The 19,974-nt window shown below is 51.8% G+C and overlaps 1 protein-coding gene across 1 annotated transcript in view; it reads left to right on the forward strand.

Moving 5' to 3' along the window:
• The first annotated feature begins 9,997 nt into the window (after positions 1–9,997).
• The window catches only part of GRK3 (G protein-coupled receptor kinase 3), a 57,589-nt gene continuing 47,612 nt past the window's right edge, over positions 9,998–19,974 (forward strand). The window contains exon 1 of the mRNA XM_061369223.1: positions 9,998–10,265. Within this exon, the coding sequence (XP_061225207.1) occupies positions 10,153–10,265 (113 nt within the window). The 5' untranslated portion in view covers positions 9,998–10,152. The remainder of the gene's footprint in view (positions 10,266–19,974) is intronic.

The following is a 19,974-nucleotide window of genomic DNA, read 5'->3' on the forward strand; positions in this document are numbered from 1 at the left end:
ATGGGATTGCTCCTTCCACAGCCAGGAGATGGAATGCTGCTCACAGCTGCCCTGAGGGGCGTTTGGAACCGAGACACACCAGGAGCCCTGACAGCAAATCCTTGGTTTGGGCTTGTGCCCCGAGCTAGAGCCAGGCAGCATTTGTGCTGTGAGGGGTGCTTGTGTCCTGCCTTCCCCCAGCGCATCCATGTGCTGCCTTCCTGGGGGCTTCCCATGCTCTTGTAGGGATGGAGAGCAGGGGGAAGGCACTGGGTGAGCTGAATGCACTGGGTGCTCTGGCTGTGCTGGGTGCTGTGGATGCGATGGGTGCTGTGGATGCGCTGGATGCTGTGGATGCACTGGGTGCTGTGGGTGCATTGAGTGCTGTGGGTGCACTGGATGCTGTGGATGCACTGGGTGCTGTGGGTGCACTGGGTGCTGTGGGTGCACTGGATGCTGTGGATGCACTGGGTGCTGTGGGTGCACTAGGTGCTCTGGGTGCTCTGGATGCTGTGGGTGCACTGGGTGCTGTGGGTGCACTGGATGCTGTGGGTGCGCTGGATGCTGTGGATGCGCTGGATGCTGTGGATGCGCTGGATGCTGTGGATGCGCTGGATGCTGTGGATGCACTGGATGCTGTGGGTGCACTGGGTGCTCTGGGTGCTCTGGATGCTGTGGGTGCACTGGGTGCTGTGGGTGCACTGGGTGCTGTGGGTGCTCTGGATGCACTGAGTGCTGCGGATGCGCTGGATGCTGTAGGTGCACCGGGTGCTGTGGGTGCAGGCTGCAGCAGGGCAGCAGCAGGGAGGCAGAGGATGGCTGTATCACATGGCGGGGAGCGTCTGCCCTGGCTCGCTCTGAGGTTTCCAGATGATAAGCAATTGAGGGAGAGCGATTTACAGAAGGTTAAGTCCAAAGGCAAAGTCCATTATCTCGGAGATGAGCTCCAAGGGAAGAGGCCGTGCGGAACGGGGAAGTAGGACACTTTAACTGTTAACATCCCTATCAACACCAACCCGGTATCCGAAGGACAGAGGCTGATGGTCCCTGCGAGGATGCTGGCACGAGCACCCCAGTGCCTCTCCCTGCCACAGTAATGGCATCTGGGTACCTGAATTGTCCCCGATTCTCCCCCCACAGCCTGGCTGCATGAGGAATGTGAGCACATGAGACTGCAGTGCTCGGTTTAAGCTCTCTGTGCACCTGCTGAGTGCAACGTGCCACCACCCTGGAGCTCTCCCACAGCAAAGGCACCAGGAAAGGTGTTATTTGCTGGGTTTGTGATCCATGCGCCTACACAACAGCCGTAATGAATAGCCTGAATGTTCCTCTGGGTGGTTTAGAGGCATTTAGTCCTTCTCTGCCCTACCCAAGCAGAAAGGAGCTCGTTGCTTTTAGTGTTTTAATTGAAACAAGTGCCTTTTCTACATCCCATCTGGGTTTGATTTGCTCTTAGTACAGTGCATGATGATGGCTGCATCTTTTAGAGGCCAAACTCTGGTGCAAAGGTTCTTTTCACCAGTGCTGGGGTCAAGCTGAGCTGAAGATGCTAGATCCATGTGAATGCATTTTAGCAGCAAGATGTTTTGGAGGTCATTGGCAGGTTATTCACTGCGCTTCCCTCACATGTGGATCTCTCTTCTCCCAGGCAGGCTGCCTTGGGATGCTGCAGCCATCTGCCTGGATGAGCCCCCAGACCCCATCCACAGGGTCCTGCAGGGATGCAGACCTGCACCCCGGGGCTAGGAGGCCTCCCTGGAGCACGTTCCCTCAGCTGTGAAATGAAGATAATTCACTGGTGTGCTTGACAAGGGCACCGAGAGGGGAGATGAATGCTTTGGCATCTGGGGACTGCAGATAGGATGGGTTATGTTCCTGCACATCCTGCTCTCTGTTATGCACAGCACAGCAGGAGCATGGCTCCGTTCTGCTGTGGTCCTGGGCTCCTTTCCCCATGGACCTTTGCCATGGTGCTGCTCCTGCCCAGGCAGGCACAGGCTCAGGTGGCAGCACGAGGACACAGCCAGTGTCCTGGGAACGACATTGCCTCATGCCTGGAATGCAAAGGGCAACCTCGTGTCCAGCATCCGTGTGCGGGGTGATGACGTAGCCATAGCTGGCGGCCGGAGGCACCCGCTGCCATACATACCTTTGGTGTCTGGATTAAAACTGGTTCCTAGAGCCTGAAATCTGCTTAACGGAAAGCTGACATAATTCTGTGAGGCCAGGATGGGCTGTGGAGCAGGGGCAGATCCCTCCCTGCTCTCCTGCTGGTTAGATGCTGAACCCATGGTCTTTACGCACAGCTGATGCAGCGGGACACCCCCTGCGCCATCCTACAGCCAACAGGAGGAATCCTCTTACAGGATGATGCTTGGTGCCTGCAGATGGGCAACAGGCATGCCTGATGTGCTGCTCACAGCCCTTCCTACAGCAGGGATGTCCCCAGGGATGTGGGACCAGAGCCACACCACACGGTCTTGCTCCCTGCTTGGTCCTTGTCTGGTAGTGATGATTTCCTGAGCATCCCTTCGCCCTGCCACCAGCACCAGTCCCTCAGCATCTCTGTGGTAGCAGTGCCCCCCTTTACCAGCCCATTGGCTTGCTGGGGTGCTCCTTCCCCTCGCTCCATGCCAATCCTGGAGAGGTTTAATGCAAAATCAGGCAGTTCTGGGGTAAGGCAGCTCGCTTTTCTGCGCTGGTGGCTCTCTGGGCACAGGAGCACCACGCAGCTCCCCTGGGACCCGGGTGCTACTGACACAGAAGTTCTCAGTGTCATCTCCTACCGAAGGGGAGAAGGCAGTAATTAAAGCTGCTGAGCACACACTTCTTCCAAAATTACCTCATTTATTCAGAGGATCAGATGCCGCAGTCTTTCATGGCTTCTTGAGAGGCTTGGATCTTGTGGGATGCGAGGCTATTAATAGGAACCAATCTTTCCCCTTCTTCTCCTCCAGGCTAAAGGGAGAAGAATTCAAACAAGGGCCCCTTTGATGTGACAGAAGTACAAATAAACTCCGTGCCACTTTGTTCCCAAGCTGGCAGCGCATTCCTGCCTTGTCACCCCATGTTTCTGGTGGGGTTTGCCTGCGTGAGGGCTCCATCGGCAGCCCCTGGGGTGCCCTGGAGCAGGGTAGGGGAGGTGGAGGTGCAGCCTGTCACACCGCAGCACTGCCACAGGGCATGGGAAGCACCAGGTTGGTTCTGTTTTGCAGAGTTGTTTTCCCTCACTGAAATAGAGATGCAGCCAAGTAGAAGAATTCACAGCGCTATGGCTGGCTCAGGCAGAACACTGATTTCCCTTCTGCTTTCCTGAGCAGCCTCGCAGGGAGGACTTTTCCCATGTAGGTTTTAAACACAGACAGGGGGAAAGGAGGGCTGGGACACATGCACAGCTTTCCCTGTGTCTTGCTTCCTCCATCTGCAGCGGATGGAGACGAGCTGCTTTCCCCTCCTCTGGGTGTGGGTGCGATGGCTGGGGCTGAACCCGTGCGATCGCTGTGTGAAACAGTGACCAAGCAGCAGGGACAGGGCTGAGCAGGGCCAAGGCAGCAGCCCCGGGGCCGTGTGTGCCAGGGGGATGCTGAGTCCTGTCTCCACTCTGCCCACACCAAGCCTGAGCTGCCAGCTGGAGGAAGGGGACATGGACTGCAGCTTCTGGTGTCAGAGCAAGGCAAAGGCTCCCCGTGCTCATCCAGCACAAGGGATTCGCTGGCTATGGGGTGGCTTGGCCATGGGGACCCATGACTTTGTGCTCTGCCACCCTGCACCTTCCATCTGATGCTGCTGTCGTCTGTGGTAACATCAGGCACCAGGGCCAGCTCAGGGACCAGACGTGTGCTATTGGATGCGGGTGAATGATCAGCCAGGGCAGTAAATGCCAATCTGTGTGCAAATAGACTTTGAGGACTAAAAGCCAGGGGATAGAAATGACTAGAAAGCATTTCCCACATAACCAGACTCGTTTCCAAGGAGCACATGTGAATGGTTTCCTCGCAGGCTGCCGAGGCTGGCTCAGCACACTGGAGCCCCAGCACCTACTGGCTGCCAACTGCTCCCACCAGAGCACCGGGTGCTTTGGCATCGCCCTGGGGTGCTGCCGTGAGCTCCACACCTCCCACTGCCTGCCAGAGCTCCCTCTGAGACACTCCTGCATATGCTGATCTATGGTGTCCTCCTGATCCCCTCCTACATCGGGCAGCAAAGGCACCCGGGAGGCGCGGGAGGGCTTTTATTTCCAGCACTGCATGATTTACCTTGCATCAGATGCAGTGACAGAACCTGATTTAACTTGTGCCATTTCACTATCTGCGCTGTTATGGGTTTGTTCCTTCCACCCCTCAGAATTTATGGCTAAATTAGTCAATTATTGACTTCTTTTTTTCCCCCTTTCTCTCTACCAAGTTACATTCAAGCCAGGCTGTGGAACAGTGAATGCTCAATGGTTCCCTTTTGGCATCTGTTTGTCTAATCAGGCTGTACAGGGAAAGTGCTGCTTTAATGCCAGCTGATATTAGCTCTCACTTCTAGTGCTGGAGGGGGACTCTTCTTAGAGCTTTAAGACATTTGTTGTCACAGTCCTCATTTGGTTTATTTGCCTCAAACTGAAGCAACATCCTCTGTTGCTTTTAAATCAGGGAGTTCTGGAAGATGGATTAGTTCTGAGATGGGCAAAGGGAGGCACAGGCAGAGGGGCATGGAGAAGGTCCCTGCGAGGACCAGGGAGAAGGCTGGAGAATTAAGTGTCAAAGTAAATTGAGGATCTCCTTGTTCCCCTCTTGCCCTGAGAGGTTCCATGCAGGGCAGCCTCCCTTGCAGAGGAACACAGGGTGGGTGCTCGTGGCACCAGGTGGTGGTGTTTAGGGAGCAGAATAAGGGCTGGCCATAAGCCTTGTTTCCTGGGTCTGCCTTCCTCCCACAGCAGGGGTTTGGTATCACCAGTGTTGTGGCTGGGCTGGTTTCAGTGTGGTGATGCAGGGATGGTGATGCTGGTTCTGCAGCCCCAGCTCGCCTGGCAGCTGCTCTGCACTGGGGATGCTGCTCCTGCGTGTCTCAAGCTCGCCCTGGCCAGGTGAGAGGTGAGATGCGTGTTTCTTCTTTTAGGTGTGCGGATGGTGGGAACAAAAGCTGTTTCCTCACCTCGCTCAGGTTTAGAAACGTTTCTGTGTGCAGTGCACCCGCTCTGACAGCCGTGTGAGAGCATCGGGCTGCAGTGAGAGCACACAGCCATAGGAAGGGACCGCTGGCTGCGTGCAGCTGGGAGGCAGAGCCTGCTGGCACTCCTGTTTGCAAGGGAAAGCTTTGGGGTTTTGCCATGCCTGTGGAGCCAGCAGTGGCTGTTCAGGTGCTAGGATTGATGTCACATCCAGCCGTTGCAGGTGGCCTCGGATGAGGGTGTCTTTCAGCACACGAATGTTCCTCCCAGAATGTTAACTCCCCATTTACAGCTCAGTAAAGACATAAATGGTCTTTATTTCCATTCTTCTGAGTAGATCACAGAATCCTGTCCAACCTGGCCTTGAGCACTGCCAGGGATGGGGCAGCCACAGCTTCTCTGGGCACCCTGTGCCAGCGCCTCAGCACCCTCACAGGGAAGAGCTCCTGCCTAAGAGCTCAGCTCAGTCTCCCCTCGGGCAGGTTCAAGCCATTCCCCTTGGCCTGTCCCTACAGGCCCTTGTCCCAAGCCCCTCTCCAGGTTTCCTGCAGCCCCTTTAGGCACTGGAGCTGCTCTAAGGTCTCCCCTTCAGGAGCCTTCTCTTCTCCAGGCTGACCCAGCCCAGCTCTCTCAGCCTGGCTCCAGAGCAGAGCTGCTCCAGCCCTCGCAGCATCCCCATGGCCTCTTCTGGCCTCACTCGAGCACTCCTTGTGTTGGGGGTCCGAACACAAATGGGGGCCTCAGCCCATAACAGCTGGATTCAAACACTCTGACACTCAGTAAATTTCTGGTTCTAACACAAATAAACAAGTGAAAAGAGGGAAATGGTGTGATGCAATTGCAAAGGGAAGGACTTCTACCTCTGTGCCTGTGTTTTCCCATGCAAGACTTGAGACTCTGCATGACTTTTTCTCTCTGCCCCCACTGGACGTTATAATCACCAATCAGACTGTTCAAGTATGAATGTTTGATGGTGATAATGTTTTTGAGAATTGAATTGCCGTTTGTTTCCTGGTTCAAACTTGGCCTCATCATCATGTGAGCTAGTTACAAGCAGGGCCATGATGGCGATGAACTGCATCGTGTGATTTACCTGTCAGAGATGGATGAAGTACCTTTACTAAGGGTATTTGGGAGAGAGCTGGAAGGATGTGTAGAGATGCAGAAGAGCCTCTGTGTTTCTCCAGGAGGCCAGAGCTGCAGCGCTCATTCTCCTCTTGAGATTCAGGGTGCCTGATGCATCGGCACGGTGAAGGCAGAGGCTGTCTGCTGGAAAATTGCTCCTTCTGGAATAGTCGGTGAATAAAAGCAGCAGCAGAAATGGCCATTAATTACTCTATTTGTTTTTCATATTGCCTCTCACTGCTTATTAGCATAGCATGAGATGGGATGGAACTCCAGCTTCGGTGGGGGTGCTGCAGAGGAATGGCTGTGGGCTTGTGCTGGATGTGCCTCCCACCCTGCTCTGCACGGGGTTCGGAGAGGGTCCAAAGGCTCCCAGAGCCCAGCAAACCCAACAGGCAGAGGGGATAGAGTGAGGCTGTTTCCTTGGGGTGCTGGGCTAAAAGCATCCCTGTCCCTGCATCCCTCTGGGTGAGTGTGGGAGCGGTGGCTCTGGTCCCTGCCTTGGGGTGAGATGAGAGAAGGCAGCAGGCTGAGGAGGGCTGACACTGCCCAGGTCCCATGGGGAATACTTTGCATTTATGTATCTCTTGCTGTCCCCTGGGCACTTTACCATTGCTTACTAATGAATCCTCAGACAACCTCGTTATGTGTTTTACCTCCAGGTAACCCTGTGCTCTGAGGAGAGAGCAGCTCAGCGGAGGCAATGCAGGGAAGGGATTTCTGCCCTCTCCCTTTCAGCCGAGCATGGTCGCACCCCACGTAATGCTGCCAGGAGCAGAGGAAGCAGCAAACACAGCCTCTCTGCTTGGCTGTTACACAAACAAGCCACAGAGAGTCAGATCCCGTCGGGATCCATCACTGATAAATGCATTATCCCTACCAGCACTGCTGAGGAGGCGCAAGGAATGAGGTGGGATTCTGGATGCTGGCTTGCTCTCTCCGTAGACAGCAGCATCCCACAGAGGGAACTGAGCTAAGCACTGCTTAATGCTCTTAAACTTAAGCTATGTGTATTTCTGGTAATAGATCAGAAATACTCAAAAAACAGCCTTTAATAATCTTCTCCAGAGAACAAATACACGTAGGTATATCATTATTGTTAGCCATGCACAGAGGCAGAGCTCTGACCTGTCTGCAGCTCTGCCTCCCTCCTCCTGTGCCCATTTACACCATTATCTTGCTGGGATGGTGTTGGAATAGGGCACACTAATAAATGTGCTTCAGACACGCTGCTCTCTGTAGTATCATCTGTCACCCCGCGAAGCAGAGCAGTGCAAAATTAAACATTTAAATCTCGTACAGATGGTAGGAGAAACTGGCTCCTCGCAAGGAAGGAATGCCAGAGGGGAGGCAAGGTTTCTTGGCTCTGCAAACCCGGCACTCAACCCAGACAGGCCTCCAGACACGCTTGAATTGATTGAACAGGATCAATCAGCATGCACAGAAATGTCAGGAGGTATTTAAATGCATTCACAGCGTGCAGGAGTATCGTTTTCTGCGCTCTGCTAACCCTGGCATCGATGGAAACAGGGCTCCCTTCACCCTGGGGAGCACTCACCGTGCGCTGGTTATAAACACACAAATACCACACACAAACACCGCAACCACCACAAACCAGCACACACAAAGGCAAACCCCACATACAGAGCAAACACGAAACCTGGGGTACAAACAGTGCCAAGGAAGGCTGCCGACTTGCACCGGGGGAATGGCACTTCCCTGTGTCAGATGCCTGCATTACCTGTTCTGCTCGCTGCAGGACGAGGAAAACAATCAGGGTTGCTTCCACTCCATAATTAAAAGAAGCCCACCCAAGTGACCTTTACAACCTCTGCACATAGAACTGCAGGATGTGTGTTTCCATACTGCTGGAGCCAACAGGCGATGGTGACAGTGACACCTTTCCTTATAACCCATCACTGGTTTCGTTGTAGGTGCTTCTGCCACAATTGGTTCGCACTGATGGAAACCCCAAAGCAGAAAGAAGAGACCAAGTTTCTCAATTAGGTTTCTGTATTGGCCATCACCAAACATGACTTCCTAGAAACTGTCACCAAGAACATCTTTGGAGGGTCCATTACAATAATACCCAGATGATAATGGTGCAAATGTGTCAGGGAATAAAAAGCACAGCATCTGGAATCCGACAAGGCATTTCTGTGGCTGTTATTGCTATCACCAACATCACTGTAAAGTCGTTTAAATGTTTTAGACCACAAAAGGCCCTCCTTGGAGGTGGCACAGGCAGACAGTGATGGGTTTGTGTTTGCTCTCCCTTTCCTCGGCGCGGCTGCATCGGGATGATGGTGTTTAGCAATGCTACCAACAGCGCTACTGCTGCTTCTGTGCGTTCCCAGCTCAGGAAATGAAAAGCAGTTCTCTCCATGGCAGCAGGGACAGGCCAAGGGGAATGGGTTTAACCTGCCAGAGGGGAGACTGAGCTGAGCTCTTAGGCAGAAGCTCTTCCCTGTGAGGGTGCTGAGGCGCTGGCACAGGGTGCCCAGAGAAGCTGTGGCTGCCCCATCCCTGGCAGTGCTCAAGGCCAGGTTGGACACAGGGGCTTGGAGCAAGCTGCTCCAGTGGAAGGGGTCCCTGGATGAGCTGGATGGGCTTCAAGGTCCCTTTGAACCCAAACCAGGCTGGGGTTCTGTGAGTCCCTCATTTTATAACGCTGAGATGACTCCAGAGGAGGCACAGAGGAACCTGCCTGGCGGAGGAGAGACCTTCCCCATGGGACCCGCTCCGGTGGGAAGCACTGGGTTAAATTCACGTTTCCCACAACGAGCAGGTTCTCAGACGGCTCCTGAGGAGCCGCTCGGTGGAACCCTCCCGGCTGTGTGCTCTACCTTGCTTTAATCAGATCATTAACTTTCATAAAGCTGTAGGAAGGAGGAGTGGCGGCACTTGAAAAGAGCTCAAAACAAGCTGAGTTTCAAACTTCAGACTTGTCATTGACTTAGCCTTTCATTGAGCCAATTATTCGTGACATATTTGACGAAATCCAGAGCAGAAAGCAGCTGAAATCTGCATATCTGCTTGGCTGCAGCAGAGCTACTACTACAGCTCCAACCAGGACCGCGGGGCTCCGCTGGGTGCGGGAGCACCCACAGCGCTTCAATGAGCACCAGCGGGGCTCCACACAGGTGCATTTGTTCACATCCCACTTTTCTCACACCGGGTTTCAATGAGCTCTGAGGACATCCATCCCACGGCAACGTGCCTCGGGGTGCTGGCACCCCACGGTGGGCCGTGTCCATGGGGCCACATTCAGCTCTTGCTGCCAGGAGGCTGAGCCATGCGGTGCCACCCGCACGCCGGGAAGCAAACAACAGGGACCCTGCGGTCCCCCCCCACCCGCCCCAATCCCACCCCGGCTCCGGCCCCGCCGTCGAATCCAGGTCCGGGTTTTCGCAGCCGCCGCCGGGCAGCCCCTGCGGCCGCGCCGCCCGCCCATGGCCGCCGAGCGCCGCGGGCGCACCCGGAGCTGCCCGCCCGGCGCCGCGGGGGCCGCGTAGGCTGCGAGCCGGGGTGGGGGGGGCCGCGCCGGGCGGTCCTGCCGCCGCCATGGGCCCGGCGAGGGCGGGCGAGCGCTGAGGGGCGGCTGCGGCGCGGCGGGGGCGGTGCGCGGCCCGGGGGGGGTTTCCCGCCCGCCCGCCCCGGCGGCCGCGGGCTGAGGGCGCGCAGGGCCGGCGGCGAGCCCCGGGAGCGGAGGGCGGGGAGGCGGCCGCTGCTCCCCCCCCCCCCGCCCCGCTCGCACACGCGCAGCCGGGAGGCGCTCGGCGGTACCGGCGGAGGGGGAGCGGGAGCCGCCGCCCGCCCGCCGCCAACCCCTGCCTCGGGGGCGGCTGCCCCGGCGGAGCCTCCATCTGCAGCCCGGCGGCGGGAGCGGGAACATGGCGGACCTGGAGGCGGTGCTGGCCGATGTCAGCTACCTGATGGCGATGGAGAAGAGCAAGAGCACCCCGGCGGCCAGGGCCAGCAAGAAGATCACCCTGCCCGAGCCCAGGTACTGGCCGGCCCGGCCCGCGGGGCCCCGGCTGCGGCCCGACAGCCTCCCCTCCGCGCCGGCTCCGCGGTGCTGAACATAACGGTCTGGCGGCCTCGGGCGGCCCGAGCGGGGAGCGGGGCCGGTGGGTGCGAGGGCTGGGAGCAACTTATGGGGAGCCTGCGGGCAGGTGGAGGCGCGGAGAGCGCCGTTGCTCCGGGGGAAGGAGCACCCCGAGGCCGGGCGTTTGGTCGAGCCCCAACTTGGTGCTTCATTGAGCGGGTGAGAGGCAGCTGCGGCCGTGAGCTCCGCAGGACGGTAAAGCCGGGCGGCATCGCGCTCGCTGCTGTGTTCCGCAGAGCTGTTTTCTCGGTGGCTTGACCACAGAGCAGGGAGATGCGGGGACAGGCGCGGCGGGAGGGTTTTCCCTTCGCAGGCAGCTCTCGGAGCAGAACTGGGGTGTGCTTAGCCGTGAACCGGGGCACGGCTCGGGCTCACGGCCGGCTCCCGTCACTGGGGGTCCTGACGGGCTGGGGTGGTTTGCTTGGGGCTTGGAGCAAGCTGCTCCAGTGGAAGGGGTCCCTGCCCGTGGCAGGGGTTGGAGCTGGATGAGCTTTAAGGTCCCTTCAACCCAAACCAGGCTGGGATTCTATGAAAAGCATCTTTTTTGCCCAACGACAGCCCTTGGGTATGCACGGGTTATAAAATCACCTGAGCATCGCTTAGTTATTTACCGCTGCAATGAAAAGTGACCTTTCACGGCTCTCTGTGTGTATATATACATATATGTATATATGCAAAATGATGTTTTAGCAGGCAAGCTACAGATTGCAGCAGAAAAAACCAACCCCCCCCATGCACTGCAACGCGTGTAGGCAGTTTGCATGGCTGCTGGTGGCCTAGCCCAGCTCTGTCGCGAACGGGGGCTCCCTGAAGCCCTCTCGCACTTGGTCACTTGTTTTTCTGCCTTTACGCTTGAATCCTGGTCAGTGTGGAAGGTGAGGGGCACGGGGGTGCTCGGCCTGTGTTAATCCAATCCCCCTTACAAGGGTGTGAAACCTCAGGCAAATGGGGTTGGCAGTGGTTTTTAGGGTCCAGTTGAGGATGGATTCTTGGGCAGATGCAGGTGCCTGGTTTTCTCCTGATGTGTGGAGATGCTCGTGAAAATAATACCCATAACGTTTAGCCTGCTGTTAGCCTGAGGTGCTGTGTGTTTACTGGAGTGCTGTTAGCTTCACATTCCTCAGTGCTGCTGTCCTCGGTGGCAGGGATGTGCAGCGGGGTTCTGCCTTTGCAGCAGGGATGGGACCCCTCTGAGGAGGTAGAAGGTGGGATGTGGAGGGGTGCAGAGGAGGAATGGTCCATCCAGCACCCACATGAACAAACAGCAGCACTGCTGGAGCTTGTGGGGAGGCTCAGAAGCTGCTGCTGGTACCGATATCCCATTGCACAGAGCACAGAGCAAGCCTCGTCGCCCAGCACAGGCCTGGAGGGCCCGCAGCACAGTGCTCTCCTCCTCCAGGACCCGCATTTGGCCGATGCTTGGTCGTTGCCCTGATATGGTTCAGCCTCATTCGGGAAGCAGCAGCCGGGCGCAAGAGGAAGTTTGACGGGGTAGGAGGAGAGGTGAAGGGTGAGGTGGGTGCAACGCCTCGCTCCCGGAGCTGCGTGTGGAAGAACCTGTTTGCAGCTTACATGCGATGTTAAAGGAAAAGGGTTGTTTGCCATCCCCCCCGGACTGTCGTGCTCTGCAGAAGGCGAGGAGCCTTCAGCAAGGGATTGGTTTGTGAGTGGTGCCAGGGTGCTGTGGGACAAACAGGACAGCTCAGGAAATGAACAAGAGGAAGCGTGGACATAAATGAGAGCAGACTTACCTAAGCCTGGGACCACAAACGGCTCTTAGGTTGCTTGAAATGACTGAACTTCTCAGCTTCTAACTGAAACCAGGGATTTCCTCATGCAGTAGGAAATTGTGACCGTTATTCTGGTGTCAGATGTCTTCCTGCTGGCTTCTGCTCGGGGTTTTTTTTTTGGTCCCTCTCATTAAAACAGACACAGTGTGTTGGCTATGCTTAAATATTCGGTATCGCTGGCAAAGTGATTCATTTAAAATTACATAAATCGGCTGGTTAATGCAGGTTGATATAGTAACAGTAAAAAAAATACAGCACACAACGTCCTCCCTTATACGAGTTTGAAATCAAACAACGTTTCCAAAGATGTATTTTCGTTTTGGGGTGTGAGAGCAGCTCCTCGGAGGAGCACGAGCACCGGCTTGTAATGCTGCGAGCAGCATCCTGGCATTCCAGCATCCTGGCGTTCGGCTCCTGGCTGCCAGCGGGACAGCACGAAGGTCACTGGAATATCACATCCACGCCTGACAGTCCACGGCTCTGCCTTGTTGCAGCAGGAATGCGTTCCCTGCCCGTTTATCTCCAGCGGGCAAGCACTGCCCAGCCACAGCATCCTGTGCGCTGACGCTGACGTTACCTCCTGGGGATAGGTCACAAAGGTTTTCCCCCCTGTCCCACTTTGTCTCTTTGCTGGAGCCTGGCACACCTGTAGGCACCGTTTTATATCGTTTTATATCGCTGAGATAAGAGCAAATGAAGTAAATGAGTTTACTGTCATGCAAATTTAGGGGGCTTCCTGTTTACAAGGAAATAGCTGTAGTGCAGCAGAATGAATTCCAAGGCCGCAGGCCAAGGCTTAGCAGCAAATAAACTATGAGGGTGAAGAGTTTATTGGCCGTGGGGCTGATTAGTGCTGAGTTTACATGGGGTATCCTCAGACTGTTTCTGTACCGAACACGTTAAATATCACAGTTTGGGAAGAGAAAGGCCAGCGAGCACTGATGAGACAAGAAGTGCCCAAGGAAGAGGCTGAGGGTGTTTTTGTTTTTTAAAGCACCAAAACAAAACAACCCTTTTTCCATCCTCTTGTCATCTGCTTTTCCTTCCCTTCTTGCGTTTCCTTTCGTTCCAAAGGGCCTTGCCAAGGCCTGGGAAAGCTGCGGTATCCTTGAGTTCTGCGTTGTTCCTTGGGAGCTGCTTTGTGGGTGGATTCACATGGGTGGACAGAAGGGTGTCAAAGGCAGAATGTCCTGCACAGATAGGACTGAAACAGAAAAGCAGATGTGTTGAAACATGAGCAAATCTGAAGCCTTGATCGTTTTCTGCACAATTGATGTCCAATATTTTTAGTTGTGAGGGAAGGAGTAAATTCACTGCATTCCTGTTTTTAGGCTATTCAGCAGAGTTCTGAAGGTCTTCACTTTTCTGTGTAAATTTTGGATTTCCCTTATTTTGATCAAAGGGAGTGGAAGAACACTATAGAACAGCTCCTTTTATTTGCTGTTCTGAGTAAAGGATTTTCATAGTGTGAAATAGAGAAAAGTGGTCCAAGAAATCCAGTAACTGGAATCAAAGAGGGTGCAGGGCTTGCAGTGGGTTCCATCCAGCTCTGCTGTCCTCCTGTGCTTCTAAATCCTGCCCCTTTGGGAAAAGGGAACATGTTGCTGTCACTTCCTTAAAAGCCATGCTTTTAACATGTTTTCCTCAGGTGTCATCCATCCTCACTTTACCTTTATAGAGTTGAAGTGAGGCACTGGTACCCAGCTGCTTCTTCCTGAGGCAGGTTTGTCTGGGGTGTGCTCTTTGCTTTCCTACCTGGTCCTCAGACCAACTTGTGTAAAACCAGTTGAGGTTCACTGAATGCATGGAGGTTGCTTTTTCTTTCCCAGTTCTGTCCTGACCTGTTTGTGCTTTGCTTTCTTCATGTTACAGTGCTGAAAACCCAAGGACATCTCTAGCTGGGAGTTAAGCATCTCTATCCTCGATCCTTCTGGTTTCAGTTTTGTTCTCTTGGCATTGCTGTACTCTTTCTCTGAATTTCAGTTGTTTCCTCATGTTCCCTCCAGCGTTTTCTTGTACCTCTTGAAACTTCTGTAACATCTCTTAAGTTAAAGTCTAAACCTCTGTCTCTGTCAGCCTTGGTTACTTTGATGGTGTTTCCTCTGGCTTTAACATTTTCTTGTGGTGCTTATTCATTTAGAGTGCTGTCTCTACCCAAATCTTCCTGACAATTGTTTGTGTAATTTTCATCCTTGCTGCTTTTATACCTGTGTCATCCCTTTGCATCTTTCTGGGTGTTTCCCTGTTGCTCCAAGCGTACCCCTCAGTTTTGGGCTTCTGCTTTGGCACTTCATTCACTGAGCATCCCTTGCTTAGTGTCACGGTATCGGGAACTGCTGCAGTTTCTGTTGCCTGATGTGAGGTGAGGGGCACTCCCGGCTTTGGTCTGTGCTGATCGTTGCCTTCAGGTCTACAGAGCTCCTCCCTGAATCCCTCATTGAAACACCCTGTTTGTTACCAGGCTCCTGAGGTTTATTGTGTTTAATCTCCCGGTGTTTGCAGTGCTGAGGCAGTGGTTGCTGTGTTTACCCCTGGTGTTTCCCGTCTGCTTCTCTCTACCCATTTGCATTCACTTCCCTCCGATGGCACGTGTGGGACCTGCAACAGCTTTTGTGTTGCTGGTCCGTGGCATGGCAGGGTCTCACCAGTGACATTAACACCAAACCCCTACTTTATACATGGGTTGTTTAGAGAATGTGGCAGCTCCAGGAAGTCTTGTGCTGTGTCACGCTTCTTCCTCACTGAATGCAAATGGTAGAAATCTTCAAAGTGCTGTTTTCCTGTTTTCAGAACATAGGCCCAGATTCTGCAAAGGCTCATGCATTTCCTGGGCTTTGCACAGAAACGTGCCAATGAATGCAGAATTAAACAGGAGATGCTATGGAGGATTAAGGACCTAATGCTTAATTCGGCTGAATTTGTGAATTTAGCTCTGTAAGGTGATGCTTCACTGGAGCGTGTTCCATCTGCTTGTGGCAATAATGACTGTAAATTATTTGAATAGAATTTCTTAAGCTTGGCTGTATAAAACTGCAAAACAGTTGAGGGTTTTGTTTGACATTTCCAGGTTTTTTAGTGAAGTGTTTCTTGGTATTTTTATGCCATTTCCAGGACTTACTAAATATTGAACTGAAAAATCCAAAGTGAGAAATTAAAACCAGCATGCAGGACCCTCAAACTGTTCGAATGGTTCCATCAACACACAGTTTGTGAAATACAGAAGGAAAAAGGGTTCTGAATGAAATGGGTTTAGGAGCTCATTTATTGTCTTGAAACTATACTGCATCTCCTTGTTTGAGGTGAACGTTTAAGTGAAGAATACAGGAGGCAAAGCCTGGTGAGAGCTAGGGATGGCTGAATGTGTGGTGAACACGAGGCAAGGATTCCAGCAAGTGCCATAGGTGACCCTGGAGTAGGTGGGTGTTGGAGACAAGCAGTAGGGACTTTCTAAGGCCAGAGTGTTGCTGTTAAATGGAGCTTCTCAGTTCACTGGGCAGTGTCATGAAACTGGTAGTAAACTACTCGTATGGATGCATTATTCCATGTTACTGTGCTTCTGCAATGCAGCTGACATTTCTGAGATGGTTCTTCTCATTTCAGTGAGACAGCAGAGCATCTGCCCAGTCTTCAAGAGCTAAAAATACCCATGAGGGTGTATTTTTACATATTTGAGACACTCCAGCATGCCTTTTGTCCCCTGCCTCAAGCGATAGTGCTGTTGGATGCCTGGAGAGCAGTGTGAGCACTGCACTGGCGCATCCTGCTTGTCTCCTGTCTTAGGCTATTTTTTATTTCCTTACTTAATGTAGTAAATTACTATTGACAAGTACGGTCAAGAAGGCAGTTGTTCATTTAGTTCAGTGCAATTCATAGTGAGGTGTGTGTTTCAAAGGTTAGTCTTCCTGTTCAGCAGTGATGAAGTGTGTAGACTGAAGCTTACATCTTACCTTTGCTTGGCTGGAAAGGGATGCTTGAATCTTCCCATGGTAACTGGTTGGGGAGGGGTTAAAACTTGATTTTTTTTGGAGCTAGCATTACAAGAAGGACTGAACAGTTGTGGTTTGTGGAAGAGCTCAGCCCTGCTCAGGGTGAGGACAGATGACAGTAGTTAGATTTTCTTTAGCGATTCAGCCTCCTGAGTGCTGTCAGTAGAAGTGTGTGGTTGGGAAGGTAGTAAAAAGATGGGTTTCTCAAAATAGTTTTGGATACATACGGAAAGCTTGGGGCTGCTGACAATGTGTGCTTTCTTTTCATCTCAGCTTTGTGCTGCAGGACTGGCTTAGGGAGAATGCAGGCTTTTGGGATGGACGTGGACTATCAGTGCCGGAGCCTGTGGAGCAGGGCTGCGGATGCTGCTCCCTGCGCCAGTTGGGTGTTCTCTCACTTGGGAATTCAGGCTGTTATTTATCTGTTTATCTGCAGTGACACGTTAATAAAAGACAGGGCTATGTGGAAGAGCATGGGAGGATGAAGGTCCCGTGGCAAGGCTTTAACAGATGAGAAGTGAGAGTCTGAAAGGAGGGCCCTGGTGCTACCTGTGCTCTGCAGAGCAGAAACTAAGCCTGTCAGAAAGTAAACGTGTGCCTTTGGTCACTCGTAAGACCTTTGGCAGATGCAGTTTGATTTTCCAAGGTTCGGATAAGCAGTGAGGCCCTGGACTGTCTCGCTCCTGAGCACACAGTACTCAGCGCATCTCTGTGTGCAGGCAAGAGAGCTCTGGCCTCGAGAGAGATGCTCCAATTAGCTCTCCTGTGGGGATGCTGTGAGACTGAAGCTTATGTTTTGAAACATAGACCTTCCCTCGGGTGTCATTACTTTAATTAAGAAAGAAGGTAAATGAGGTTGATCTGGGAAGGGATCAGTGTGCAATCTGCTGATGCTGTGCTGAAAACAGGGATGTTTCCAGGGGTGTTTTGAGGGGAGGTTTCTGTGCTGTGATGTTGCATTGTGGGTGTGATGCATCTGACCAGCGGCATCACACGGAGCACACATGGTGTTCCTGGTGGGAGATGTGGACAAGCAGATTTGCCTTTCCAACAAAATTAATAGCCACTGCTCCTTGTACAGGTATGACAGCTTTACAGTGCCCAGGCCTTCCCGTGTGAAATGCTTTTGGCAAAGCTCTGGAACTGTAACATCAGGAAATGGATGTATGCAGCTCTCAGTTTCTTTTCAGGTGAAATCCTGTGGAATGGCCTTGTTTAATCTTCTTGTCAATAGCAACATTATTACTTCTTTTTTTTTGTAATTAATAGAATTAGAAAAAAGCCAATCAGGAGCTGCCAGGTCCAGGTGCATAAACGGAATAACGCAATTTAATTGAACTAAATTGAGGTAAAAGCAGCAGTTCCTAGCTTTAGAAAATACAGCTGTTTCCCACAGCAAGAACTTCACCCCGTGCGTGTTAGTTTCTGCAAGAAGATAATCCCAATACTGAGTAAACACCTATATAAATATGCCTTTCATAAATAATGATGTCTGAGAGGGTTGGGATACATGTAGAACCCCCCCCAGTCCCCTTCCAGTGTGCCAGGAGTTCATCCTGTCAGCATGTGTCATGTCCTGTGGAGAAAGGAACTGGGGAAAGGGCAGGTTTCTCAGGCAGAGCTCTGCAAATCAAAGCCTTTATTAGAGGCAAACAGCACTCCAGCCCATCCGATGCCGTGTGTTGGTGATGCGCAAACAAGCACCAGCTCCTGTAGTTTGAACTTGTTTAAAAGGTTTCTGGGAAGAGGTGATTCTTAGGCCACATATTATGTGAAAGGTTTCACTTTTGATTCATTTTGCATTAATAAACCTTTTAAAGGCACTTCTCTAAAGAAGAAAGGCTTGGCTGCACTGGCGGTGTGCCAGTCTGTCCTTGCTTTGAGTTGGGCTTGTTGACCCTGTCGTGCTGGCAGTTCAAAGGCCTTTGGGGCAGGATCTGTGGTCCAGTTTTAGCAAGTTTCTGATGGATTTGGATAGTGCAAATAAACATTGAAGTCTCTGTACAATTACATCTGGAGACTATAAATGAATAAATAAATCACAGGCGAAAGAAAATGTTGGCTGTAGTTCGTGGTAGCTCACTTAATGTTTATGGTTGCACACTGCATTTAAAGAAAGATCTAAACATTTTATAGATATGGGAAGATAGATTAAAAAAAAATTGGCACGTCTTCCGTGTTTTGTATTTGTTTAAGAACACGAATGATGAGTGACAAATTACTTAATTGCAGGAGCGAGGAGATGTGGTTTTGCTCCAATTTCTCCTCCTTGTACTCACAGCGTTCTGGTGGAAGGGCAAGTCCTTGACATTACCAGACAGTGTAATTATTCCTGAAAAATTCATGTACTTAGAGGCTTTTATGTTAGTTTCAGATTCCAGGAATGATAATGCAGCCCATCCTCAAGGAACATGAGGATAGTGCATATTTTGACATCATCACTATGTAGCTCTTGCTTTTGACTCTCTACTCATAAACTTGCTCCATTACTACAATTTGCATAAGTGAAGCTGCTTCATCTTCTGGATGAAATACATGCGCTGGAAGGGGGGGTGTGTGAGAATGTGTGGCTGAGCTTTAGTCCCTTCCATCATAAACAGGGTGGAATATGCTGTTAATTGTCCTTGACAGGTACAAGAGCATTAGTTGGCCGCAGTGAGTGACTTGGCAGTGGGCTTGGCATCAGCTTCAGAGGGTGCGGAAGGGCAGAAAACTGGGTAGAAGTACGTGCCAGTTTCTTTCCCTTTCTATTTTCTATCCCAGTTCTTGTCCTTTGTGACATCCATGCAGGAATGACCAGGAACCACGCTGCATGTGCCCGTGCTGCTGTGTTGGTGGAGGTGATAAAGTTTGGTTTCCTTCACGTTATCTGTCAGCTGATGAGACTAAGAGTAGGATAAGTGTGTGCTCTAATTAATGTAGCATCAACCATCACATTTATTTCCCTATTAAATAATGAAGTCAGCTGGATGTTGCATTGCTGTCAAGGGTATTGTAGTAATAGGATAGGATAGTATCAGATGCTCAGAAGTAAAAGAATGGAAGGAACATATATTTTCCATGTTATTTCATTGTTGTCCAAAAATGTTCGGATTTATTTTTTTTTCCACAGCCTTCTAACAATTTCTTTCCTCTTCAAATGTGGAATTTTACAACTAAGGGATACATAGATGGTCTCATGGTCCCTTCTAGCTTTTCATGCTGGGAGTTTACTGTGCCCCATTAATCGCTCGAACAAGCATTGCAATGCATAAAATACCTTTTGCAGCATCTGAGAACGAAATAATTTGGAGAAGTACTAACTTCTGCTGAACTTTGAGCTGGGTGCAGGGCTGAGAGGAAGCAAAATGAAATGGCTTGAGTGGTTTGCGATACGTTCACCATCTCTTTTACCCCTTACACAGGAGGGAAGGTAATTCTTTTTTACTGGTTGCATCGAGCGCCTGCCCTTTGCTTTCACCCCTGAAGCGGAGCATTAAGCTGAGCTGGTGGCTGTGATCCAGTGATTGTTGCCGTTTAGTCTCGTTCACGGGGAATTTTATGTTCAGTTGGAGAGATTCTTCATGCCAGTGATGAATATACTACAAGAAAATAACAGCACCCTCAGTAATCAGCCGCACAGATTTACTCATTATGTTGAGATGTTTCCTTTCTTCTCCCTGTCGCCTTCTGTTACGTGACTTGTTTTCTTTCCTTCTCCACAAAACCTCAGTAAAAGTACTTCTGGGGAGAAGCTGTATTACTGTTGATGCATTGGTAGTATTATACTTGAGGCTTCCTGGTTTTCTCCTCATTTGAAATTGAGTCTTAAGTGGGCTCGGTTATTTTCTG

This window comes from Neopsephotus bourkii, unplaced genomic scaffold, assembly GCF_033783945.1.
Source record: "Neopsephotus bourkii isolate Nb327-2 ecotype Australia unplaced genomic scaffold, CSIRO-AGI_Nbou_v1 NB_1479, whole genome shotgun sequence".
Taxonomy (NCBI): Eukaryota; Metazoa; Chordata; class Aves; order Psittaciformes; family Psittacidae; genus Neopsephotus; species Neopsephotus bourkii.